The 26551-nt window shown below is 44.2% G+C and overlaps 1 protein-coding gene and 1 long non-coding RNA gene across 3 annotated transcripts in view; both read right to left on the reverse strand.

Annotated features, from left to right (window-relative positions):
- LOC310661726 overlaps positions 1–26551 on the reverse strand; it is a 313777-nt gene that overhangs the window by 206571 nt on the left and 80655 nt on the right. The gene's annotated exons all lie outside the window — the stretch shown is intronic.
- The window catches only part of EIF2AK3 (eukaryotic translation initiation factor 2 alpha kinase 3), a 43922-nt gene that overhangs the window by 4947 nt on the left and 12424 nt on the right, over positions 1–26551 (reverse strand). The window contains exons 3-15 of one of the 2 annotated variants that reach the window (XM_083407499.1): positions 22912–23106; positions 20531–20661; positions 19293–19527; positions 18914–19076; positions 16685–16822; positions 14894–15016; positions 13226–13446; positions 12264–12376; positions 10845–10967; positions 10046–10195; positions 5623–6400; positions 2849–3016; positions 1281–1382 (exon numbers count right to left, since the gene is read on the reverse strand). In XM_083407499.1, the coding sequence (XP_083263625.1) occupies positions 1281–1382; positions 2849–3016; positions 5623–6400; positions 10046–10195; positions 10845–10967; positions 12264–12376; positions 13226–13446; positions 14894–15016; positions 16685–16822; positions 18914–19076; positions 19293–19527; positions 20531–20661; positions 22912–23106 (2640 nt within the window). The remainder of the gene's footprint in view (positions 1–1280; positions 1383–2848; positions 3017–5622; positions 6401–10045; positions 10196–10844; positions 10968–12263; positions 12377–13225; positions 13447–14893; positions 15017–16684; positions 16823–18913; positions 19077–19292; positions 19528–20530; positions 20662–22911; positions 23107–26551) is intronic. The other variant, XM_083407500.1, reaches the window with a different exon arrangement.

Below are 26551 nucleotides of genomic sequence, written 5' to 3' on the forward strand. Positions count from 1 at the left end.
TGAAGGCATTGACTCGCGACGGGACGAAGATTGACGAGAAGAGAGGCCGGGAGGGGGCTGGCGCCCAGCATATATGCTGGAGGACACGCCTCCTCAGCGGCACCTGATTGGGTGCCTGCTGATGGGCGTCGGCGCCAGCCAGGTAAGAGGGAAGGCAGGGGGCTGTCGCCCCCTGCGAGGGGGCGGGGCTCGGGCTCCCACCCACAACCACTCCCCTCTCTTCCAGGGAGGAGAGTCTTTAGCGGTTTAGCGGCTTAGAAAAAGGGGGTGGGGAGCGAAAAAAAATCTCAAGACTCGCAAGACATTTTCGTCTTGCGAAGCAAGCCCATAGGGAAATTCGTCCTGCGAAGCGCATCGAAAAACAGAAAAACCCTTTCGTCTAGCGGGTTTTCCGTCTTGCGAGGCATTCGTCTTGCGGGGCACCACTGTATATGTAACATTTGGGGGTTTCCCTTTAGTGGACAAACATATTTAAAAGACCAGCAATTACCAGAGCAAAGGCCCATTGTTATGCTCCTTATTATGGGGTGGTGATGGTGATCATTACACATAAGCATTTAAAATGTACCGTGAGGATAACTATGAAAGCATCTTGCTTCTGAAGCAAGAAAACTTCCCAAAATAGGTATTGCAACCATCATTCCCTTTATATTGTACAAGCTTTCAAAAGTGTACAATACAAAAAACTGGTATGAAAACCAGCCCCAACATGGACTCAGGGTGGCGCTGTGGGTTAAACCACAGAGCCTAGGACTTGCAGATCAGAAGGTTGGCGGTTTGAATCCCCTTGACGGGGTGAGCTCCCGTTGCTCGGTCCCAGCTCCTGCCAAACTAGCAGTTCGAAAGCACACCAGTGCAAGTAGATAAATAGGTACCGCTCCAGCGGGAAGGTAAACACCGTTTCCGTGTGCTGCTCTGGTTTGCCAGAAGTGGCTTAGTCATGCTGGCCACATGACCCGCAAGCTGTACGCTGGCTCCCTTGGCCAATAAAGCGAGATGAGCGCTGCAACCCCAGAGTTGGTCACAACTGGACCTAATGGCCAGGGGTCCCTTTACCTTTACAATCTACATGGCAACATACTTTTACGGGTGTCCCTGCCTACGGTGTCTCCAGAACACCCGAGCTGTATTGTTTGCTTCTCCAGCGATATGGTAAACTCACAACTCCATGCCAATGATTCTGTAGTATTCTGTACACTCAACTTTTATCTTATTGCTATGCTAAAATCTACTTTCTCACTGGGATGAGAGAAGGATATCTTCTAGCAGGAGATACCTACCCTGACTCTCTCCATTTGAGTGCTGAAAGGGTAAAGGAGCTCAAACAAGATCAGCCCCAAAGAAAAGATATCCACTTTGTGTGAATAAGCGTTTCCATAGATCTAGAGAATTCAAGACAAAAAAAGTGGTGGTCAAGCAATTGGATCTTTTGAACTCATACAGGCCACAATTATTCCTTCCTACACCTGTCTCTGACCAAACCCAACAAAATATACAGAATTGGAGCAAACTGTATCAGCTGATATCTAATCATCTTTAGCTGGTTTTAATAAACGTTAATGGATAATAATTTCATTGTAAGACACCACAATTAGTTGAAGAGCATGAAAATGGTACAGACTTACTATGCCTGTAACTCAAAAATCTACTTCATAACAGCAACCAACTAATACATGCAACAATATTGAGGATTGTGGGAAACCCCTTCACACATATACACCAACCCATGAATGGTGTGTATTTTCGAATAAAATGTTATTCGCAACAGTAACCCCTCCCTCTAATAAACTGTAACCAAGTGACACCAACTGAGAACAGATTGGGATGTACAGGGGTACCATGAGGCTGCAGAGATATGAAGCATCTTTAGAAAGAACCCTAAGGGACTCCAGTTCAAAACAGACGGATGAGAACAGAGCATCCACTAAGAGTCTCTTGAAGGGTGAACGGATAGCAGGGACAGGATGGACTATCATGCAAGAGGGCATGGCTGGCTGGACAGTAAACAGGGGCACGTCACACAGCAAAGTTTTATTGCAGGCCACACTTGCAAATATCTGTTCCTTGACACCCTATACAGTGCTCACTGGAAGGACAGATCCTGAAGCCGAGGCTCCAATACTTTGGCCACCTCATGAGAAGAGAAGACTCCCTGGGAAAGACCATGATGTTGGGAAAAATTGAGGGCACAAGGAGAAGGGGACGACAGAGGAGAAGGTTGGACAGTGTTCTCGAAGCTACCAACATGAGTTTGACCAAACTGTGGGAGACAGTGGAAGAGAGGAGTGCCTGGCATACTCTGGTCCATGGGGTCATGAAGAGTTGAACACGACTAAACAACAACAACTGTCTGAAAACACGTAATGACACCCAGAAATATTTTAAAACATTATTCTACATCTACAAAAAGTTGAAGTTATATGATTCTCCAGTGTACAGAATTTTTAAAAACCTGCCACCAATGAATGTAATGAAAGCCAATATAATATTTAAAGCCTGAAAAGGCTACACACACTCTCAGCAATCCTCACTACAACATTGTAGAATGGAACAGAATTATTATTATTATTATTATTACTACTACTACTACTATTATTATTATTGATTTTATATACCGCCTTATACCTGGAGGTCCCTATTCCCATATTGTAGAGAAGTGCTGAGACTGGAAAAAAGTTGTTTGTCCAATGTCCCTTAGTCAGCTTGGACCCGAGACAAGATTTAAAAAAACCAACAGCTTCTTGGTTCACAGTTCATATTTACAGTCAATAAGCTGCTCTAGCATCTAGGTTTTAAAAATTAAAGTGGCATTTAGCTCTGCTGATTAAAACCAAGGCATAGAGCGTACCTGTTCTGGGCTCATGTAGAGCTTGGTCCCAACTTGCCCCGTGTGCCTGTCATAAGCTGGCATCGGTGTTAGAACAGAGTTGTCCTCTTCGTCTTGGTCCATTTCAGTCACGAGCCCGAAATCCCCAACTTTTACTATGTCATCCATTGTGAAAAATATGTTGGAGGGCTAGAAGAAAAACAGATCCGGTGAGCAAGTGGAGGACCAAGTCAATATATTAAGTAAGACCTAGCTTGCTGTCCACATCTAGCAGGTCCTGTTCAATTGTGTCAATACATTTTCCTAATTTGCTGAGCCCTACAACATTTGGGACGCGGGTGGCACTGTGGGTTAAACCACAGAGCCTAGGACTTGCCGATCAGAAGGTCGGCGGTTCGAATCCCCACGATGGGGTGAGCTCCCGTTGCTCTGTCCCTGCTCCTGCCAACCTAGCAGTTTGAAAGCACGTCAAAGTGCAAGTAGATAAATAGGTACCACTCCAGCGGGAAGGTAAACAGCATTTCCGTGTGCTGCTCTGGTTCGCCAGAAGCGGCTTAGTCATGCTGGCCCCTTGAACCGGAAGCTGTACACTGGCTCCCTTGGCCAATAAAGCGAGATGAGCACCGCAACCCGAGTCGGCCACGACTGGACCTAATGGTCAGGGGTCCCTTTACCTTTACCTACAACATTTGTGAAAGATAGCCTTTGTTTACCCAAAACGTAAAACACACACGTGCTGATCTGAAAGCCATCCTGAAGATTCTGTTGACTTTGCAGCAGGACAATAGCTTCAAAATAAAATAGAAGCAGTGGTGGCACACTTTACAGGTGTAAAGCAGAAGCAGAGTGCCCCACAGTGGCAGCATTATGCCAGACAAGGATAGCATTTTGATGGGGAAGTGAGGTGAGAAGCACACACCTTTCTCCCTCTTCCTTCTGCTTGCCGTTTGCTCTGTGACTGAAACTCCTTGGTTTCATAGGCCGGATTGTACCTGCGCTAAAGCTCACAGAAGTGCAACCAAGTCCTTGAAGGAACTTTCCCCCTCTTTTGAGAGCACACCCGCCACCTTTCTGCCTTATGCCAACCCCCAAGGTGGTTCACATTAAGAAGCTGCCACTGCAGCTGGGGGCAGCAAGGGGGAGATCAGGGGAAACGTTATCCGAGTTGCCAAAGCCATTGCTGATCCCTTTGAGACTGCATAGCCTTCTCTTCAGTGGAGGGCAATGATCCTTGAAGGCAACAGGAAAGGCTGCAGCAACCAAAGGAATCAACAATGCTCTCAACTGAAGAGTGCTTGGATGATCGCCACTGCTCCCTCTTAAGCTGCTGTGTTTTTAGTAGAAGTGTTTTGCCTTGGTTTGCTTCTTGGCCACAAGGGACCTTCTGACGCCTGAATGGCACCTGCTGCAGTGAAAGTGATACATGACCAATGAACAGAAACCAAGGACATGGTGTATTCATCATCACCATGACACATTCTTAATATTTTCCCCAAGTACTAGATTAAGGCCTTAGTGCTGTGGGTTAAACCACAGAGCCTAGGACTTGCCGATCAGAAGGTCGGCGGTTCGAATCCCCATGATGGGGTGAGGTCCCGTTGCTCGGTCCCTGCTCCTGCCAACCTAGCAGTTCGAAAGCACGTCAAAGTGCAAGTAGATAAATAGGTACCGCTCCAGTGGGAAGGTAAACGGAGTTTCCGTGCCCTGCTCTGGTTCGCCAGAAGCGGCTTCGTCATGCTGGCCACATGACCTGGAAGCCGTACACCGGCTCCCTCGGCCAATAAAACGAGATGAGCGCCACAACCCCAGAGTCGGTCACGACTGGACCTAATGTTGAGGGGTCCCTTTACCCTTTACCTTTAACTGCATAAGCCAGAAATAAATACTCTAGTGCCCAATAAAATGGAGAACCTGTTATTACAAGTTTTGGGATTGTAGTTAACTTAGTTCTACTCGGAGAAGGCCCACCAAGTAAGGCATGCATTGAATGGGTCGACTCTGAATTTGACTAAGCTCCCTCTTAAATCAGACTGCCTCGAAAATACTCCTTCTCAGATTCTTTTCAGCTTATAGACATGCTAGAGGATGAAGGGACATGCGAAGATATACAAAGGGGAACAACTGAAAGCTTAAGCTGCATGTGTAACACACAACTACAACTAATGAACAGGAAGGATGCTCTGACACAGGTAGAATGTACAAGAAGAAATAATCATATGGAGAAAGAAATCTGAATCGATGTAACCAACTGCTTAATATCTTATCAAGTACATTTCAAAGAGAACAATGGTTTCTAAAGGTCAGAACAGCAGTTCCTTGAAAAGCTGTACAGTGGTACCTCGGGTTAAGTACTTAATTCGTTCCGGAGGTCCATTCTTAACCTGAAACTGTTCTTAACCTGAAGCACCACTTTAGCTAATGGGGCCTCCCGCTGCTGCCGCACTGCTGGAGCACAATTTCTGTTCTCATCCTGAAGCAAAGTTCTTAACCCAAGGTAATATTTCTGGGTTAGTGGAGTCTGTAACCTGAAGCGTATGTAACCTGAGGTACCACTGTATCTTAAAACAAACGGAGTGAAGTTGCACAAGGACGATGTAGCAACTACTGTGGGAGCATTGTGCTACAGTTCCCAGTTTGGACTCTGTGTCAGCCACACTAAACCCTCATTTGATACTCTGCTAAAGGGCAAAGAGCACAATTCATGGGGTTCCCAAACATGCACATGCAGACTCCTAACCAGCTTGTGCTAAGGAACTGAAAGTTTATAGTCAACGGTGTTGTTTTCCTGTACAAACCTTGAGGTCCCGATGCATTAGCCCTTTCCCATGCAGAAACTGAACAGCTTCTGCTATCTGTAGAAAGATCAGCAGGCAATCTGTCCTGTCTCTCTCCTCTATCGTACATCTTCTGTTCATCCAGTCTTTGAGGTTTTCTTTCCTACAGAGCTGCATCTGAATGTAAAGGTACACTTTTGGAGTGGTTGGCATGGCTTTTTGTGCAGAGTTCTTAGAGAAGTCTAAACTTAAGGTCGTTGGTCTTGGTGGAGAAACCGACAAAGGGCTTGTTGAAGACGACTTCCTGTTACTATATCCTTTTGTGCTTGTTGCTTTATCCTCACAGTGGCTATTGTCAAGTGAGTCATCCGTGTTACTTTCTTTACTAGAAGTATTATCACAACCGGAGTCTTCAAAGACAATAGACGAAGAGGTCCTCTCCCTCACTCTCACTGTTGGGGGCATGGCTGGAAGACAAAGTTCAAAGGAGTTTCCAGGATCATTTTCATCTACAGTACTACCCTCCATATCACAGTCGGCAAGGAAGCTGTCTTGCATGTTTGACACAGGATCGGCCAACTGGCTCAGGTCTCCGTTATCAATGGCAGAGAATTCCAAAGGGGAGAACTGGCTCTCTGATGAATCCGATTGGCCACAAGGTATCCCAACAGAAAGCAAGGTCTTCCTTTCTACAGATGTAGCAATAACTTCAATGTGTTCCTTTGCAGAGAATGGCTCAGTTCTAATTTTAAATGATGGCACTTCCATTGGGCTGGGAGAACTGAGTGGCCAATCAGTACTTAATTAAAAAAAAAAAAGGAGAACAGAACATTACAAAACTTTTGGTCATTTTAAAATGCATTACCTAAAGAACAGTATCAGCATAGCTTTGGATTTTCTTTCTCAAAATACTGTAGAAGTATAAACAAGTTAAACACACACAAAGAAAACTGTCACCACCTACTGGGAACCACCATCAAATATTTTTTCACAGTTATTTTTTCAACCATCAGTGTTTTACCTTTTTTTTTACCTATGATCAGTATAACAAGGAATGTCCCCTGAACCCTTTTGATACTTCCCTGTGAGGTGGCACTCCTACCACCAAATGTTCCAGAAAACCACATCACTGATTGGACAGGACACATCCTCACCCCTTTTCTAATCTCCCCCTATTAAAGAATGTAGGGCAGGTAATTCTTTAAAAAGCAATATAATCAAAATTTTAACTTACTTTATGCAAAAACAAATTTGAGATAGCCCATGTTTGATTATCCCTAGCCTTCAATCTGTTCTAGGTTCCCCTGTAAGTCAATTCCTTGTAAGCCGTTTCTAAGTCTGCAGTGTCCCGTATTCACTTTCTTCCCAAAACTATTGGAAATAAGTGCAGGTTACTTACCTGTAACACACATTCTTCAAGAGACCTTCTGCAAAGGTACACATACAGAAATTGCAGCTCCACAGAGCAGTGTCTCGGAAACTTCTAAAGCTAAAAATGGTGGGAGACTGTTACCCATTCCCTGGAGAAAGAAGTTCCCTACATTACACCTGTGCCTTGATGGGCAAGTGAGAGCATTCCCATTCCCATTCCCCACTTCTGGAGTGTGAAGACCAACTGAAAAGAGAGCCTGCAGGGGGGGGGGGGGAGGAGTAACTGAACAGAAGGCAGTCAAAGAATCTTCCTTACAAGTAAGCAACCTGCCTTGCCTTGTTTGAAGTTTCTTACAGGCACGCATATGGCAGAGTAGCTGGCTGGCTTACTGGTGGTGAGTGAATACTAATCAGCTGAAAACACTACAGGGACCACCATTCCAAACACATGCCTATAGAATGGACCAAAAGGGTGCTGTCTTGCCAAATGTTTGAATGTCCAAAATGTGGAATGTCCACTCCACATCATTCTTAGAGTCAGAGAAGGACCGATTCAAAAAGTGATGACTAGTTGCACTTGAGCAAAGAGCCTGCAACATTCTGCCAAAATGATAACAACCAAAAAAAGCAGTTTTGTAAGACGTAACTGCAGTTCACAGGTAACCAGAGGCTAAAACAGGCAGCTGTAAAAGTTAAGTCCAAGCTCCCTAAAGGGATGGACACATAGGCAGGCTAATGGGAGCTACAAAATAATTTCAGAAGATACTTATAAGGGATGAGACCACACTGAGTAGTAATCAACTGAACAACAATAGGCTGATAAGCAGAAAAGTGAAGAGGCAGGGAGGAGCTAGCCAGATCCAGGGCATGTTACAAAATCAACGGGGACAACTAAAGGCAATGCATCCTGTGCAGCCATATATGGTTTCTGAGTACCTAGCTTCCACAAGTTCAAAAGTACCATAGATGTAAAGGGACCCCTGACCGTTAGGTCCAGTCCCAGACAACTCTGGGGTTACGGCACTCATCTCGCTTTATTGGCCAAGAGAGCAGGCGTACAGCTCATGTGGCCAGCACGACTAAGCCGCTTCTGGCGAACCAGAGCAGTGCATGGAAACGCCGTTTACCTTCCTGCCGGAGTGGTACCTATTTATCTACTTGCACTGCATGCTTTCAAACTGCTAGGTTGGCAGGAGCAGGGACCGAGCAACAGGAGCTCACCCCGTTGCGGGGATTCGAACTGCCACCCTTCTGATCAGCAAGCCCCAGGCTCTGAGGTTTAACCCACAGCATCAGCCGCATCCCTTCAAAAGTACCATACCCCAAGGTTAAATAGGGGCTGAAAGCTTCTACTGCACAAAGAAGTAGCAGCCCAGGTGCAAATGAGCACCATGAGTTGACATGCAATGTTTTGGTGGGCCAAAGATACTAGCATTGTTTTTATACTACTTGTTATGTGCAGATGATGCCACTCGGTAGCTTTGGGGCACTATGAGATACTTGGATCCCATGTCCCAGTAACCACAGAAGCCAAAAATGCTCATCGTGCATGAAGGGGTGTATTCTCCCACATTCAGAGGCATGGTGCCCATTGCAGGCATGTCTTAAATATTTTTCCTGTTTTCTCTTTATTAATCATCACTTCACTTGACATTCATTCAATGTTCTTCTTGTCATTCCATCTGCGCTCAGGCTCAGATAGTGCGTAAGTGGGTTGTATAACTGACTCAGCTTGCCCCTCTCCCTCTGAGTCAGTGTCCAAGCCACTGTCAGTTGTCTAGGTCACAGCTAAGTCCCTAGGCTTTGACTACATAGTTTTTACAATATTCCTTCAAGCCCAAGCAATGCACGGAGCTTACAGGGGTCAATGATGCCGATAGAATTCATTTGAGAATCCAGGCTGTGCTGAAGGTTGTACTAAAGAAGTCTCAGAACTCGAAGGCCTCAAACCTCAGAAAGCAGAAATGAAAGCATCAGGGTCAGGAGACAATCCCTGTCCAAAAGCCAGCAGATTGTTGGCAAACAGTACATTACAGGTTTTTAAAGCCCATTCCCACAAAGCAAAAAAGTGCAGAGAACTACCGTATTTTTCGCTCTATAAGATGCACCAGACCACAAGACGCACCTAGTTTTTGGAGGAGGAAAACAAGAAAAAAAAATCTGAATCTCAGAAGCCAGAACGGCAAGAGGGAAAGCAGCAATCCCTCTTGCTGTTCTGGCTTCTGGGATAGCTGTGCTGCCTGCATTCGCTCCATAAGACGCACACACATTTCCCCTTACTTTTTAGGAGGGAAAAAGTGAGTCTTATAGAGCAAAAAATACGGTATTTAATCAAGCCTGCTTAGTAAACCTGAGGCAGAAAATGCACAATACCACCCTCTGCTCCTGCTTGTTGTTCCTGGGGATTGGGGACCTTCATCCCACAGCAATGAGAGTTTTAAAAGGGGTCATAGTACATGCAAGGCCAGGCAGTTCTCATGGCTCCTGAAGGCCTAAGAAATAACTACAGGGGGGAAAGCCCACAAAAGCTCAAGAGTAAATTCTCCATGATGCTCCTCTGAAACTTCTCTTAAAGGGAGGGAATGTGCTTTCCTCCACCTTTTAAAGCTCTATAAGTCTCTGATTATTGTATTAACATCTCACTTTTCTTCCATCATGGATTTCAAAGTGGAGGTTCTCAGGTAAATCTCCCACCCAGGCACTAGCCAGGCCCAAGCCTGCTTAGCTTCTATAGGGTGACGGCATCATTTGCCTGAGACCATGTCCTGTTTCCTGTGCAGATGCAGGTCCTGTATGTGTACTTGCATAAAGCCCATAAAGAAAAAGTTTTGAAGTTTTGAAACAAAGCACTAAGATGAGCCAGCCGAGAGGCTGGCCAAGTACATGCATGTTATATTTTAAAAGCTAGTGCGAAACAAATCCGGTAGAAGATAGGAACAGCTAAACAAGGACTCATAGAATAGACAATTTTTATACAAACTAGAAGTTACAGTGCAGAAATATAGAGCTTTCTAATTTCTTGCAGTTGGAGTACAATACTTTCCCGAGACTTTCCAGGAAATGAAAGTGATACCTTTCGTCTTTTAGCCACAGTTTGTCCATTCTTTCCTGCCAGCTTTCAGGCGGCGCTTCCAGCCATGCATTGAAATAGCGAACAATACAAGGATGTTCAAGTTTTGCTAATGCTTTTACTTCACGCATCACCTTCTCACGAGCCAATTCCCTAAAATTGAAAGAGTCATAATGTAAAACAGGGGTCAGCAAACTTTTTCAGCAGGGGGCCGGTCCACTGTCCCTCAGACCTTGTGGGGGGCTGGAATATATATATTTTTGAGGGGGGGGGGGGGATGAACAAATTCCTACACTCCACAAATAACCCAGAGAAGCATTTTAAATAAAAGCACACTCATGTAAAAACACATGTAAGAACATGCTGATTCCTGGACCGTCCGCGGGCTGGATTTAGAAGGCGATTGGGCAAGATCCAGCCCCTGGGACTTAGTTTGCCTACCCATGATGTAAAATAAAGAAGTCAGTTCTATGTGGGGGATGAACTGGGACAACTTTTAACTGTTGTGCTTATTTTAATTTATAAAAGACAAAATTCTGCTCTGATTCTCATGCTCTGATGTGTAGACACCACACTACAGTGCAGTAAACAACAGTGCAGCAACTTATTACTAACACAGTTTTTTTCTGCTTTTTTGGGATGAGGAAAAGTACCTAAGAAATGTTCAACAATGCCCCAGGAACTCTTTTGGTGTGCCAGACATGTCCTAGGATGATACCAAGTAGGACTGACATGTGGGCCACAGTGCCACCTAGAGATGCATCACGTAAAGGAAGCCAGAAAATAAAAGACATTTACTCACCTATTTGGAAGACGAATTCTTTTAATAGCGTAGTTGCAGTCATCCACTTTATTTCTGGCTTCAAACACTACTCCAAATCCTCCACGACCTAGACACTGAATTGGCTCAAAGTCGGTTAGATATCTGCAAAAGAAAGAAAGGAAAATGCTTGTGATTAAGATCTGATTATTCTGATGATGATTAGCAGTTCATCTAAAATATAGTCATATATCGAGTTGTGTTTGCTTCACGTTGTGTTTTTTCAGGTTATGAACGCGGCAAACCCAGAAGTGTTTATCATGTCACGTGCATAAGCGCCGCTCTACTCACAGACTTTTTGGGGTGCAAACGGCACCCCGGAACGGATCGCGTCCGTAAGTAGACGTACCACTGCACTAGAGACATATTTTGGTTTACTTTTGCACACAAAAGTGGTTTAAGTACATTCAGCCAAATATTCCTCTTAAAACACAGAAATATTCCTTACACCGTATCAGCCCATTACTATGTCCAGCTGGGTATTGTTGAAGCGAGATGAGCGCCGCACCCCATTGTCACATTTGACTGGACTTAACCGTCCAGGGGTCCTTTACCTGTTGACAATGACTCGGAGCACCTCTCCAGGGTTTCATACAGGAGTCCTCCCCAGCCCTAACTGGAGATACCAGGGTTTGAATCTGGGGCCTTCTGCACACCGATGCTCTTATCACTGAGCTAAAACCTACCACACTGTACTCTAATGTAACATCTTCTGGTAACTAGAGCATTTTATTTATTTATTTAAGGAAATCCTTTCCACGCAAAGGGCATCTTTTAAGTAAGTAAGCCTCCAACAGCACCCACCCCGTGTTTCAGAGCCACAACAACAAGAGGCATACAACATAAGGTAAAGGGACCCCTGACCATTAGGTCCAGTCGTGACCGACTCTGGGGTTGCGGTGCTCATCTCGCTTTACTGGCCGAGGGAGCCGGCGTTTGTCCGCAGACAGCTTCCGGGTCATGTGGCCAGCATGACCAAGCCGCTTCTGGCGAACCTGAGCAGCGCACGGAAACGCCGTTTACCTTCCCACCAGAGCGGTACCTATTTATCTACTTGCACTTTGACGTGCTTTCGAACTGCTAGGCTGGCAGGAGCAGGGACCGAGCAACGGGAGCTCAGCCTGCTGTGGGGATTCGAACCGCCGACCTTCTGATCAGCAAGCCCTAGGCTCTGTGGTTTAACCCACAGCGCCACAAAATACACTTTCTAATTATCTTAAAAACTGTACCTTGTGCTATGCAGGAGGCTGCTTTTAAAGCTCCCCTGAGTTTGAGGGCTGGCTTGTTGAGTTTTACAGAGAAGGAGAACTGCTTTTGGAAAGATGGACTCAGAAAGAATGCAAGTCCATTACATTCTGAATGGTGCACAGAAGAAAGGGATAGAAAAGTAATTGCTTTTACCTTGACACATATCCAGAATTCTGAAAGTCGCCCCAGCTGTTATCTTTAGCCTGTCCAACTGCAGGTTCATATTTACTGTCCGTCTGACACTGAGTTTCAGACTCCTTCCGCTGCTGAGATAGGAACAGATTGCTTATAACTGAGGCAGCTCAATACTAACTTTATTGACAAGGATGGAAGAATAAAATTTAAAAAGGAAGCGCTACATTCCGGTCACCACATACAAAAATTGGGGGAGGGGAGAGAGAAAGGACATGATTTTCATAGGCTAACATTTGGAGGTTGTTTTTGGTAACAGTAACCCCCTGGATGACAAAGGACAAAGCAATAGTTTGCCAATAACATTTTCCCACACCCTTCTAATACTAGGTGAGCTTTTCCACTCTGGAGTGACAGAGCAGAGGACTGCTGAAGCCCTGAAAACCTTTAAATAATTAAAAGTAACTAAGCTGCAAGATGGGATAGGCACCGAGGGAGTGGTGTCATTATTCAGAATCTCGAGTAAATCGTAACTGCACATGGCAATCGCCACGTGCTTGACACCTGGAATAAAATTATATCATTTATAAACTGCCTCAGATTCTAGATGCTGTACAACCGTTTGTCAGATAATTAGAAAAGAGGAAGATAAAAAGCTCACTACATCTGTGAAAACATGATCATTGCAACTCATCTGCAATGTGGAAGCTTCAAAGCACAGCTTCAAAGGGAAGTTCTTGCTCTAGATATAACTACCTGGTTGTATAAATTTCTATTAAAAGTAATGATCAGGACAAATGCCTGAGACAATCTAGCAGTCAGTCCTTATTGCAACCTATTGATTTATATGAAACCAAAGCAAGCTCGTATCAAGTTTGTAAGCGCTGCAATTTCATTACTTGAATAAATGTAATCTAAAACATGAAAAGCCTGAAAAGGGAAAACATGCAGTTACACTTCAAGAATCGATTCACTCTACTTACTCGATTGCGAACATGCGGGTGGAAAAGTCTACGCACAATAAAAGTTGTGGCCACGATGCATAATATGATGGTGCTAATGATTTCTTTCCACCAGTGCAGAAGTAGAACTGGATCTTTTTTGCGGATGTTTTGTGGATAGTTCATGTCAGCAAATCTCACAGTGATCTGGGTGCTTCGCCTGTGTCTCTCTCGAGTGTAGTAGGGCAAAAAATAACCATTATCTATATTTTTAAAAAAGTGAACAAAGGGTATAAGAATGTTTTCGTAAATCTACAAACCACCAGGTACTACTAATCTTTCAATAAATAAAATTTCCCCTTTCAAATGTTGTTGACCAGTGAAAAACCCATGTAGCGGCCAAAGACACTGGCTAGAATCTAAAGAATATGTCCAACTTTAGGCAAATCCAGTGAGAATTTTGATATTTTGTCCTCTGAACAGTGACTCTCTATACCAGGGATGTCCAAGAGGTCCATCGGGATCTACTGGTAGATCCCTGTGAGGTTTTGTTAGATTGCAGTCGATCTCTGGCTCCCTTTCCTCAGCGCCGCTAAAACTGACTCCTGTCACGCCCCCTCGCCCTGCCCTCCATTGTTGTATGATCTCTGTAAGGGAAGACAGAGCTTTCTCTCTGCTGCTGTTCTGATCCATAACAATCTTTTTGTGAGTGACTTTGCCCCTTGGCCTTTAACCCCCACTAAAAGGGAACTCCCCCCACAAAAAAGCGGCTTTTTAAATCCCTTTTAAAAATGGGGCTTTGTCCCAAAAAAGCTCCACAACTTTGAGCTGAACCCCCCCCCCCCAAATGGGGGGTAGATCACTGCCAGTTTTTAATTTTGAAAGTAGACTGCAGTCTCTTGAGAGTTGGCCACCCTGCTCTATACCATACTAGATTTTTGAAATCTCATAGAAAGCTACCAAGTCAAACCACTGGTCCATTTGGCTCAGTACAGTCTACATCAAGTGTGGGGAATCTTTAGCCCTCTGTATGTTTCTGAGCTACAACCAGCTAGCATGATGGGAATTGTAGTTCTGCAACATCTGGAGGGCTAACGGTTCCCCACACTTGGTCTATGCTAAATGGCAGCAGCTTTCCAGGAGTTCAGGTCTCTGCCAGTCCTAACTGGAGATTTCAGGGATTGAACCTGTGGACTTTCCTCATGGCTCTCCGTCCTTTCGAGATGGGTTTTGCAATGCAGCATGGAGCTGCTCTTCAAGAATGATGCAGAAAGCCTCCTTGGGCTGAGGTTCTCTATAGGGCTGACAAACTCTTCCAGTACAGTGGTATCTCGGGTTAAGAACTTAATTCGTTCTGGAGGTCCGTTCTTAACCTGAAACTGTTCTTAACCTGAAGCACCACTTTAGCTAATGGGGCCTCCCGCTGCTGCTGCCCCGCTGCTGTGCAATTTCTGTTCTCATCCTGAAGCAAAGTTCTTAACCCAAGGTACTATTTCTGAGTTAGCGGAGTCTGTAACCTGAAGCGTATGTAACCCGAGGTACCACTATATTCAGAAGACAGCCATCTCAATTTATTTAGAGGCTAACAATTAGGGTTCCACAGATACTATGATTTATTTCAACTAGGTTTTGTTACTGTAAGTATAAAAAGGAGCTAGGGGTTTCACCTATCAAAACCATGGATGAAAACAAAGCATAGCTCACACACACCATAGGGATACTGCAGGACGGAAAGGGCACCATTACTGTATTCCTCATGAGAAAACTTGTCATTGCTGAGACATTTGTCAAACTCATCTGATCCCACCAGCACAGGAGTTCTCGAAGGAGAATCTAGAAACAACGCATAATTTTCAGAGTGAGTCTGTTTCACACATTACATTTGAACGAGCATTCCTGCAGGCATAAAACCTTTCAGAAATCCTAAATAGTGCTTCTAGAAATGGCTACCATCATCCAGAGCAGGGGGGTGAGGAACCTTTTTGGCCTGGTGGGCCAGATCTTCATCTTCCTCCACACTGAGGACCAACTTAGTGAGGGGAGAGACTCCATCAGGCAAGGCCTCCTTCCACCTGCCTTGCTCCACCCTCCAGTCTCTGCTTCTCATTTGGTATTGTATTATTATGTTGTGCACTGTGGTTTGCTGTTGTTTTATCGATTGGAGTTTAGAAATTACTTACTGTAACTGTTGAGTGGATTTCTATTTAATTTTGAAATGCTGATATTTAATATTATTCTATATTGTTTTAATGAATGTTGAATGTTAATTTTATTTTATTTATATGCTACTTTATCTTATTTATATGATGTTATTGTATTTGCATATTGTAATATGCATATTGTTTCATTTATATGATGTTAGCCGCTCTGAGCCATGCTTTGGCTGGGGAGAGTGGGATACAAATAAAATTTATTTATTTAGGCAGATACCACATCATGATGACAGGTACCTGACAAGTGGGTGGTCCTGCCTACCCTGGAAAGTTGACCTGATGGTGGAGAGAGACAGTCAGCTTTGCTAGCACATTCCTCACTGGGAAAATACTAGTAAAGCAGCACCAAGCAGGACTGAACCTCACCAGTCAGCTGACTGATCGACAGGTGGGTTTGGTTGGGGGCTTTTGGGGGGGGAGGGAATTGCCTTGCAGGCCAAATCTGATCACCTGGCAGACAAATATTGGCCTGCAGGCTGGAGGTTCCTTACCCCTGTTCTATAATTTCAAGCTTTTCTATTGCTGGAAAAAATGTACACCTGACAATTGTTAAAACGCCTCAGCTAGAAAACTCAATAAGCAGTGATAGTTTTTCCGTGGAAAATCTTCCATTTTTAGAAATGCCTTATGTATTAAAATTAGGAACCTAATAAATAAATGTAATGCCAGCTAAGTTGGCTCTGTGGAATGATCAGTATACTGTCTAATATAAGAAATTAAAGATGCAATTAACTTTTTTCAGATGGCTATCCTTAGAATGATTTAACAAATAAATAAATGCAAAGCACAGCTTTGCAGGCATGTTAAAATTCCCAGCACTTTTTCAGTGCTTTCATTCCCTCCCACCACTCAAAATGTAAACAAGGTTAGAAAATAATATGCCATGCTGTGTCATGTTTTACAATATTTACAAGTATTCTGGCAAATGTAGCTTCTATGTTAAGCAAGTGTGGGGAGTGTGTGAACCTATAGATGTTACTGGACTACAACTCCCATCCTTCTTGGCCATTGGCCAAGCTTGCTGGGGCTGATGGGAATTGTTGTAGTAGAGCAATGTCTGGAGTGCCAAAGGTTCCCACACTTGATGTAAAGCTCTGAGTTCGTTTCAACGAAACACTTAAATCCACTCGGAGTGCAGTTTCGTGACACCCGACCATCAGTAATCAGACATCTCAAGTCAGCTATGTTCGAGATACACGGTTGAAAACAGTAATAAAACTCTCTATCAATATTATGGCCTATCACCTTCCAATCTGAAAAAAAAGATAATCCTAGGAACATCACTTACGTATCAATGGTTTCCACTTGATTACAGGCAAAGGGATAACAGCATTATCATTTCTGGACTCCAAAGCTTTAGGGTTGGTTGGGAACTTATCAGAAATTCTGACTGATGACTGAAGGTACAGCTGGCCTTTGTACATTCCTGCATAATAAACCACAGATCATTATTTATCTCTGGGATTATCATTTTACTTGTGTGCAGCTTCAAGAATAGAGGGGAAGAGAATACAAATGCGTGAATTCTAGAGCAATGCAAAAGATGCACTGTCTACATTGTAAGATGATATTATTACATCTACCTACTGTATTTTTCCGCCTATGAGACGCCCCCATGTATAAGATACCCCCCTATTTTGTGGGACTCGAATTTAAGAAAAGAGGGGGGAGATGGTCCAGAGTATAAGATGCCCCCTAATTATTGACATTACTTTTTAGGGGCAAACCTAGTCTTATACACGGAAAAATATGGTACATAGGAATCTGAAACATGTACTGTGCAATAAACTAATTAAGAAATGAAATCATTTTCATAACCTAGCAACTATTTAACATTCTTGCTCTATGCAGCTTTTAAGCAAGAAAATCTGCAGAAGTATAAAACTGAAGTAACCTCTGGAGATTCCACTTGCCTTAGTTGTTAAATCCCCCAAAAATCCAACTGGAAGGAACCACCCTATACAGGATGTCATCCTCTTCCAAAAAAGGACAATCGGTGAGCTCACAACTTCATGACTCAAGAGCTCTGAGGACTGGTTTGTTAATTATAAGAAAAGCCAGAGATAAAAACTTTAAAATGCAAGTAAACACTACTGCAATATTGCATGCTTCAGCCCAAGGCCAAATGAATTTTGACTGATGGTCAAGAAGTTAGTTACAACAAAATCTAGCAGTCTCATTTATTACCGTATTTTTCGCTCTATAGGACGCACTTTTTCCCCTCCAAAAATGAAGGGGAAACGTGTGCGCGTCCTATGGAGCGAATGCAGGCTTTCGCTGAAGCCTGGAGAGTGAGAGGGGTCGGTGCGCACCGACCCCTCTCGCTCTCCAGGCTTCAGGAAGCTATCCGCAAGCCTTGGGAGTCGGGCGGGAGTTCCCGCCGGGCTCCCAAGGCTTGCGGATAGCAGCCTCCAAACCCGACCTGGTTTGGAGGCTGGCGGTGGGGGAAAGCAGTGCTACTCCCCACCACAAGCTCGAGGGACAGCGGGGAGGCGGAGTGCCACCTTCCCGCTGTTCCCCGACCTGGTTTGGAAGCTGGTGTTGGGGGAAAGCAGCGCTTCTCCCCACCACCAGCCCCACAAGCTTGAGGGACAGCGGGGAGGCGGAGCACCGCCTTCCCGCTGTTCCCCGACCTGGTCTTTGGGGCTGGTGGTGGGGGAAAGCAGCTCTCCCCCCCCCACCAGCCCCAAAGAGCAAGTTGAAAGGATCCCAAAGCCTCCAGAGCCCAGTGGGAACTCCTGCTGGGTTCCGGAGGCTTTGGGTGAACGTACAGAACGCACCTTGTTTTAGAGGGGGAGAACAAGAGAAAAAAAATTCCCCTCCTATGGCCCAGTGCGTCCAATAGAGCGAAAAATATGTTAATTTTCAGGAATGTGCACATAGTAGTGGAAGGTTGGAAGCACAGACAAATATTTCTGAATTTCAATTCACTAGAAAGACTGAAAGCCACCCACTGAAGGAGTAGGGGAACTCTGGAAAATAAGAGCGAGTGAAGGACAGATACTTTATAAGACTTCAAGTCTATGGCAAACATTAAGTCTTATCAGCAATTCATCGATAACAGAGAAAAGGCCTACTCTAATCAAACTCTATTTGTGGATTTAGTTAAAATCATACTATTTGTGCATGTAATGGGGCAGTACTTTACATTGCTTAGTAACTCCAGTTGCAATAACAAGCTAAGGTCATACTTAACCCCCAACACTTACTAGAAATGAGATCCCACTGAATTAAACAGAATTTACTTCTGAGTAAATATGCACAGGATCAGGATGAAAATGCACTGTTCATACTGATGCATGGCTTTTGTGTCAAGAACAATGTACTGATGCAACAAATATTCCACTGCCAAAGAAAAACACAATACTTTGGATTTCTACCATGTTGTTCTTTGGCTTTTGCTGAAATGCTTAAATTAATTATACCCACCTAAAATGAAACGAAAAATCAAGAATCTGTCTACTAAGGGTTTGGACAATGCAAAGATTATGTCTTGTGTTGAAAGTTGGTGCTGTACCTAAATAGACACTGGACTCCGTAGCTCCTCGAGCAGCTTCCACTATGTCTTCTTCATCTTCTAAGACATCACTATTGGAGGTGTAGCTTGTGTCATCAAAGAGGCTAATTGGAATTACCTTGCCATCCTTAACCAGCCAGGCAGAAGCAACAGGTGTGCAAAACTGCAGATAAAGTATGAATATTTGAAAATCAATTCAATGCATTTTCTCTGTATTACCAAATCTGTTAAGAGCACAGCTTTTCATGAACTCAAAAGGTGAACATATTACAAAAGCAAAACATTAAAAAACAAGCCTCAAATTCCAGAAAGATGCAAGGTATTTTTGGCAATGCTGCAATATTTCTAGAAAGCGTCAAAATGTTACCATCTTTAGTACCTGGTATTCCCATTCCAGATGTCCTCCCTGCTTATTAAATGCCATCACCTTCCAGTCGGCTACTGAGACCTTTATCACTGTATCCTTCATTATAGCCTCCTGCTCTTCCACATCTGAAATTATTTTAGAATCTTCTTTGTTTAGATTTGGTTTTAAATTGCCTTCAAGAAATCCCATTCTCTTTTCAGTGTCTGGAACATAGCGCAGTTCAAAGTGACCAACACTAAAATTCCACCTTTAAGTTAAAAAAGGAGAAGATGACAACCGTGACTGCAAATCAATCCAGTTTTTATAATATGTAAAAGGAGACAACATTTCTATTGTATCTAAAGTAATGTAAGCCTATTTTGCACTGTAGTAATAAAGCATGTTATCTTCTAACACAGTACACAAGTTTTTGACTTCACACAAATCTTATCCACAGACTGGGTGGTTGATAAAGGAAGGGGAAAGCAGTACTTTTGCGCCAAAGGTAAAGGTAAAGGACCCCTGACAGTTAAGTCCAGTTGCAAGCGACCGTGGGATTGCGGTGCTCATCTCGCTTTACTGGCCGAGGGAGCCGGCGTTTGTCCACAGACAGTTTTTCCGGGTCATGTGGCCAGCAGGACTAAGCCGCTACTGGCGAAACCAGAGCAGCACACGGAAATGCCATTTCCCTTCCCGCCGGGGAAGCACTTTGACGTGCTTTCGAACTGCTAGGTTGGCAGGAGCTGGGACCAAGCAATGGGAGCTCACCCCGTTATGGGGATTCGAACCACCGACCTTCTGATCGGCAAGCCCTAGGCCAAAGCACGTTTGAAAACAAACAGCTTCTCTGCGTCTTCAAAGGAGGTTGCTGTAATGTGAATACAGTTACAGCAACCTCCTTTGAAATTTGTAAAATGTCAGTCACCTGATATCATCATCAATATTTGGTTCCCCACCCCGTCTTAGCGCATCAATGTGGGCAGAATATCCCTCCAGTTCCTCCCAGCCTGGTATTTGCAAAAAACATCAGGGCACTGGGCAAACCTTTTCCTAGTTGGTTGTGAAAATTGTAAAATCTATCAGAATTCAATGTCTTCTGGGTAAATGAAAGAGAGAGTAGATTCAAGCATCTTCATAAAAACTAGACGTGTCAGATTCCTACTAAATTGTTGGAGTAAGAAAGAACATGAACTCTTCAAAGGGGGGCAACAATCTGACAATGCACCTTCTGCTGCAGAAATTATTTACTCATATACTATGCGTGTCCGTACTTCTCATTGCCGCTGCGGGGCCCAACAGCACGAACAGTTTTCTGAGTTCGATGTAAAAGAAGAATATCTTCCTGTTCCATCTCGTCTTCATCCCAGCGGCGACAGCCCATGGCAGAGCAGATATACTTCACCTGAACAAGAAAGAGAAGTCATAGAATCATAGAGTTGGAAGAGACCACAAGGGCCATCGAGTCCAACCCCCTGCCAAGCAGGAAACACCATCAGAACACTCCTGACATATGGTTGCCAAGCCTCTGCTTAAAGACCTCCAAAGAAGGAGACTCCACCACACTCCTTGGCAGCAAATTCCACTGTCGAACAGCTCTTACTGTCAGGAAGTTCTTCCTAATGTTTAGGTGGAATCTTCTTTCTTGTAGTTTGGATCCTTATAGGATCAGACATAGTTTTTTCAGTATATCCTTCTATTTACTAATCATACAAAAAGTGTGACTCTATTCCATTTGGCTCTCACCTTCCCATCATATTTGTACCCAGAGATGTAAAAATGGATTCCATACGCAAAACAAGACTGAGGAAAAGTTGCAAACTAATATAAAAATTCATTAAAACGATACTTAGTATTAAAACATGCTATGGCCATCACATAGGCAATTATTGTTGCTATGTTTTTAATGCACAGAAGTTGGAGAGAGCTACTATTTTAATGCTATCATTGGGTTTCTATTGTACTGGATGTGCAATGTGCTCTACATGGGGCTACCCTTGAAGGCAACTCAGAAATTTCAACTGGTCCAAATTGCAACAGCCCATTACTGGCTGGGGTTCCTTTAGATTGCACATGATCCTGTTTTAAAACAGCTGCATTGGTTGCCAGCATAATTCAAGGCGCTCAAGCTACCTTTTTAAAGCCCTAGATAATTTAGGTCCCAAATATTTGAAAAACTGCCTTCTTTGCTACAGACCCTCTTGGCCAGTGATGGCCAAACGTGGCCCTCCACATGTTTTGGGACTACAACTCCCATCATCCCTATCTAACAGGACCAGTGGTCAGGGATGATGGGAATTGTAGTCCCAAAACAGGTGGAGGGCCACGTTTGGCCACCACTGCTCTTGGCAGTTAAGATTGGCAGTGGGTGGTTGTAGTCTGGGAGACTGCATTCTCTGTGGCAGCCCCAAGTTTGTGGAGCACCCTCTCGACAGTTGTGTGTCTCGCAACTTCACTGTACAGTTTTCGGTGAATGCTGAAGACATACCTCTTTTCCCTTGCCTTTGAAACCAGTGATGTCAATTTTAAGGAGTCACTCTATTTTTCTGGCTGTAGGTCACTTTAAGCTGCTTTTAATGTATTTTAAATTGTTGTAACCTGTCCTGAGGCCCAAGAATGAAAGGCAAGCAACAAATTTAAACAACCACCCTGCCCCCTGGTGGCTAGAAATAGAAACAATACAGCTTGGAAGCAGAATAGAAATTTGTAAAAATAAGCCAACCTCTGTAAGACCTAGAAAACTTCCAAGGTGGGCCAACGTTGTTACTCTATACAGTGGTACCTCGGGCTACATACGCTTCAGGTTACATACGCTTCAGGTTACAGACTCCGCTAACCCAAAAATAGTACCTCGGGTTAAGAACTTTGCTTCAGGACGAGAACAGAAATCGTGCTCCAGCGGCGCGGCAGCAGCAGGAGGCCCCATTAGCTAAAGTGGTGCTTCAGGATAAGAACAGTTTCAGGTTAAGAACGGACCTCCGAAACGAATTAAGTACTTAACCCGAGGTACCACTGTATTACACATAGCACTGAAATTCAGAGAGAGAATGGCTTGCCTAAATCCACCTTGTATGTGAGATTAAAACTGAGGCCTTATGTGAAATATGGAGTTGGATCCAGACATCTGCCAGCAAAAGGAGCTGGCTTACCCACCTCCTCATCCCTTCTCCCTCAACTTCTGCTGAGTGGAGTGAGCTGTGGTACAGGGAAACTGCTCAGCTCCACTTCCTTGTGCAAGATCCCTGAGTAAGATCCAGCCACTCAGCCCTGCTCAGAGGATTCTGGTGGGAGCCCTGCCTGGTATGATACTAGGGAAGAACAAGGGCAAGAAATGCTACCACAATAACCCTGGTTCCATACAGGTTATTCCATAAGAAATTATATAATAAATAATATTTAAGCAGTAACTAAGTAAGTGCATAAGTAGCCTCATCAATTTCAGTGAAGCTTACCTTGTTCCATCTGGGCTAAGTGAGAGTTTCTTTCTGGGAAACTGGTAAATTTCCATATATGTACAGCTTCTATTAAGAGCATGCAGCTGATAGCCAGAAGTAAAATGGGCCAGTGCTATCTGGTGCTGAGCGCATGATGTATTTTGATGTGCTCTCTTGCAAATATGTACGAAAAAGTCTATCATCATTAAGAAACTTTTTACCTTTCCTGAATATGAGCTCAGCCCATATGTTGTCAAGGACTTCCCTCCAACCAGGACAACATCATCTCCAAATTTGTATGATGATTCGAGAAGAGATTCCACAGTGAAAGGGACAGCTTCCATGCTTTCTCTGTCACGATCCCATTGAAAAAGGTCCCCATCCAAGGAAGGAATTATCATCTTATTCCCAAATACCTACAAAGCATTAGAACAGAAATACATATAATGGCAACCAGGACACAAACATATTTTGTATCAAATGTGGGGCACAATGCAATAATAATTTGTAGCTTAATCTTAATAGTTTGTCTTTTACATGTCTACTATACATTTTACATGTCTACTGTAAATTGTGAATATTCATTTTTAGCTACTTCCTCCACCTTTAGCTTGGCATAGATGGAAATGCCAGTTTGTGTGTTGTGTATTGGAATCTGCAATAGCTTTTATATGCATAGACATTCTCAATATTTATTTACATACCACTCAACAAGTGTTCTTTAGGCAGTTTACAGTGACAGTTAACACTATTTAGCAAACAAATAAAGCAAACATAGAATTTAAAGCAGAATAAAAAAGCAGCAGAATAAAACCAAAGTAAAACTAGAAATAGAAAAAATAATAGTGCAGAATCACAATGCCCTAAACATCTTTTAGGACTGAAAAGCCCACCCACAAGACAAAGCCACTTCTGAGCTGGAGATTCCCAGCCCCTGCGAGAATGAGGGAATCCTCGGCGCGTCATCTCCCTGTTCAGCCAATCAGCTGGCCAGGGAGGTGTGTGGCCTGAGGAACGCCCTCTCTTTCCTGTTCCAGCTGACTCGGTTTCCCACCCCACCCGCCCTTAGTTTCTGTTCTGACCTTGCTATGGACTTCGGTTGGTCGCCGTCAAGGGGCCTGGTAGGAATTTTTTCCACTTGGCAAATTGGCACCAGCCATTTGGTTTTTCGCCTACCTCATAGCAAATTGTCACAACTTCTCGGCATTGGCGGTTAGGCATTGGTAGGGGTATTGTTATGCAAATGAGGGGGGGAGGAAGCGCCATCACCTTCCCCCAAAGCAAAGGGTAGTCCAGTAAAGGATTCCCGGGGGGGGGGGGGGCGTTGCCCTGTCCAAAGCCTATGGAGGTGTGGGCCTAAGGCATGCCCCCAAGCAGTGACCCCGGGGGAGCTCCTAGTTGATGTGCATCAGCAGGACTCCCCCCATTGGTGGTTAACCCTTACCGGCCTTCATGCAATTGGGCTGAAGCCGGTTAGCCGATAGGACCAATGCCTAAGCCAATACCGCAAAATTCCTGCAATCAATAAAGTTGTGGCCTTTTCCGCCCATTAACCTTAAACACTGTGTCCTGTGTCTTTATTTCCAAGGGGGGAGGGGGACTTGCAAAATAGCTGCTAGGTGAGCCTCCCTGACACCATTTATTTTGCAGAGGCACCCAGAGAAGGAGGGAATATTTATTCATATTTCACCTCTCCCCATGTTGTCCAACATCTTTACAAATGACACTGATGAATGTATTGAGAGGATGCTTGTCAAATTTGCAGATGGCACCAAACTGGGAGGGGTAGTCAATGCCACTGAAGACAGAATCAGGATTCAGTATGACCATAACAGATTGGAGAACTGCTCTCAAACTAACAAATAGGGACAAATATAAGGTTCTACACATAGGGAAGAAGAACCCGCTGCACAAAATTAACATGGAGGACACCTGGCTTGTCAGTAGTTCGTGTAAAAAGGATCTAGGGGGGTCTTAGTAGACAACAAGCTTAAAACAAGTTGACAGTGTGATGCAGCAGCAAACAAGAACCCAACAAAACAAAACTAACGCTATTCTAGGCTGCATCAACAGAAGAATAGTGTGTTGAACAAGGGAAGTCATAGTCCCACTCTATTCTGCCATGGTCAGACCACACCTGGAGCGCTGTGTCCAGTTCTGGGCAGCACTATTTAAGAAGGGTATTGACAAACTAGAATGTGTGCAAAGGAGAGCAGCCAAGATGATCAAGGGTCTGGAAATCAAGCCTTATGAGGCACGGTTGAGGGAAAAGAGGAGACTGAGCGGAGATCAGATAGTCATCAAATATCTAAAGGGCTGTCACATGGAGGATGGAACATACTTATTTTCTCCTGCTCTGGAGGCTAGCTAAGTTAGGGGGCTGTGACTGGCCCAACGTCACCCTATGATCTTCATAAGTGAGTGGGGATTTGAATGCTGATCTGCCAGGTTCTAGTCTGACACACTAACCACTACACCACACTGCCTTCCTGGAGTCCTCCTGCTATGCGGCAGCTATATAAATTTAGTAGGTAAATAAATATGGGGAAAGCCAAATCTCACTTAGAGAAGCGTCTGAAATATTTTCCTCGAAGCTTGAATTTGTTCTGTATTGTTTTATTTGATGTTTTAATGTGTTGTAAACCGCTTTGAGATTTAATAATAAAGTTTGCTGCAGTAAAGGCATCTGGACATTAAGGCACCATTTGCCGATTAGCTTATATGTCAGTTTCTGACGCTGATCTTGGCCTCTTCCAGCAATTGTTCCCTAGGAGAGAGAGAGTTGTTAACAGTGTCTAAAGCAGTAGGACGCGGGTGGCGCTGTGGGTTAAAGCCTCAGCACCTAGGACTTGCCGATCGAAAGGTCGGCGGTTCGAATCCCCGTGGCGGGGTGCGCTCCCGTCGTTCGGTCCCAGCGCCTGCCAACCTAGCCGTTCGAAAGCACTCTCGGGTGCAAGTAGATAAATAGGGACCGCTTACCAGCGGGAAGGTAAACGGCGTTCCGTGTGCTGTGCTGGCTCGCCAGATGCAGCTTGTCACGCTGGCCATATGACCCGGAAGTGTCTTCGGACAGCGCTGGCCCCCGGCCTCTTAAGTGAGATGGGTGCACAACCCTAGAGTCTGGCAAGACTGGCCCGAACGGGCAGGGGTACCTTTACCTTTACCTTTAAAGCAGGGGTAGCCAAGGTGAAGCCCTCCTAAAGTTGCTGGACTACAGCTTCCATCATCCCTCTAAACTGCCCATGCTGCTTGGGACTGATGGGAGTTGGCTACCCCGGTCTAAAGGAACTGGGAAGTTCCATCTATCTTAGATAGTGGTGTGAGTGACTTCCTTTTTAAAATCTCCGCTTAAACTGCCATCTACGTTCTTGGATGATCAGATTTTAAAAAACAGAAACAAATATTTATCATTGCGCATGCATAAAGAATTCCCTGAGTATGTAGAACAGCCTTCTTATTTTGGGGCAGCCTCATTTCATATCAAAACAGAAAGGCACTTGACTATATGAATTAAATATAAGACAGAATTATAATGATTTCTGTTCAGTGAAGTTGAACAAATGAGGACTTAAATTGACAGTTCACAAGGCATGTGTAAGTACCTTGTGATACCCTACATCCTTTGCATCAAGATAATTGGACATGACTGCCTGGATGACTCATTCTTGCATTAGATGAGATAATGCTTTAAGCAAAAAGGAAGAAGGGGGTGATGTCATTTCTTTACCTAACTTACATGCCTTTGCTGATTCTTACTGCCTCCCATGAAATCCCTTTCTACTTCCGCATGATAGTACACATTATTTGAACCTCTTCCTAATTCCACTGGGAGCCCATGCTCCCAATCTTTCTGGAGCATGT

The sequence above is a fragment of the Podarcis tiliguerta genome, assembly GCF_965153285.1.
Source record: "Podarcis tiliguerta genome assembly, chromosome: 13".
Taxonomy (NCBI): Eukaryota; Metazoa; Chordata; class Lepidosauria; order Squamata; family Lacertidae; genus Podarcis; species Podarcis tiliguerta.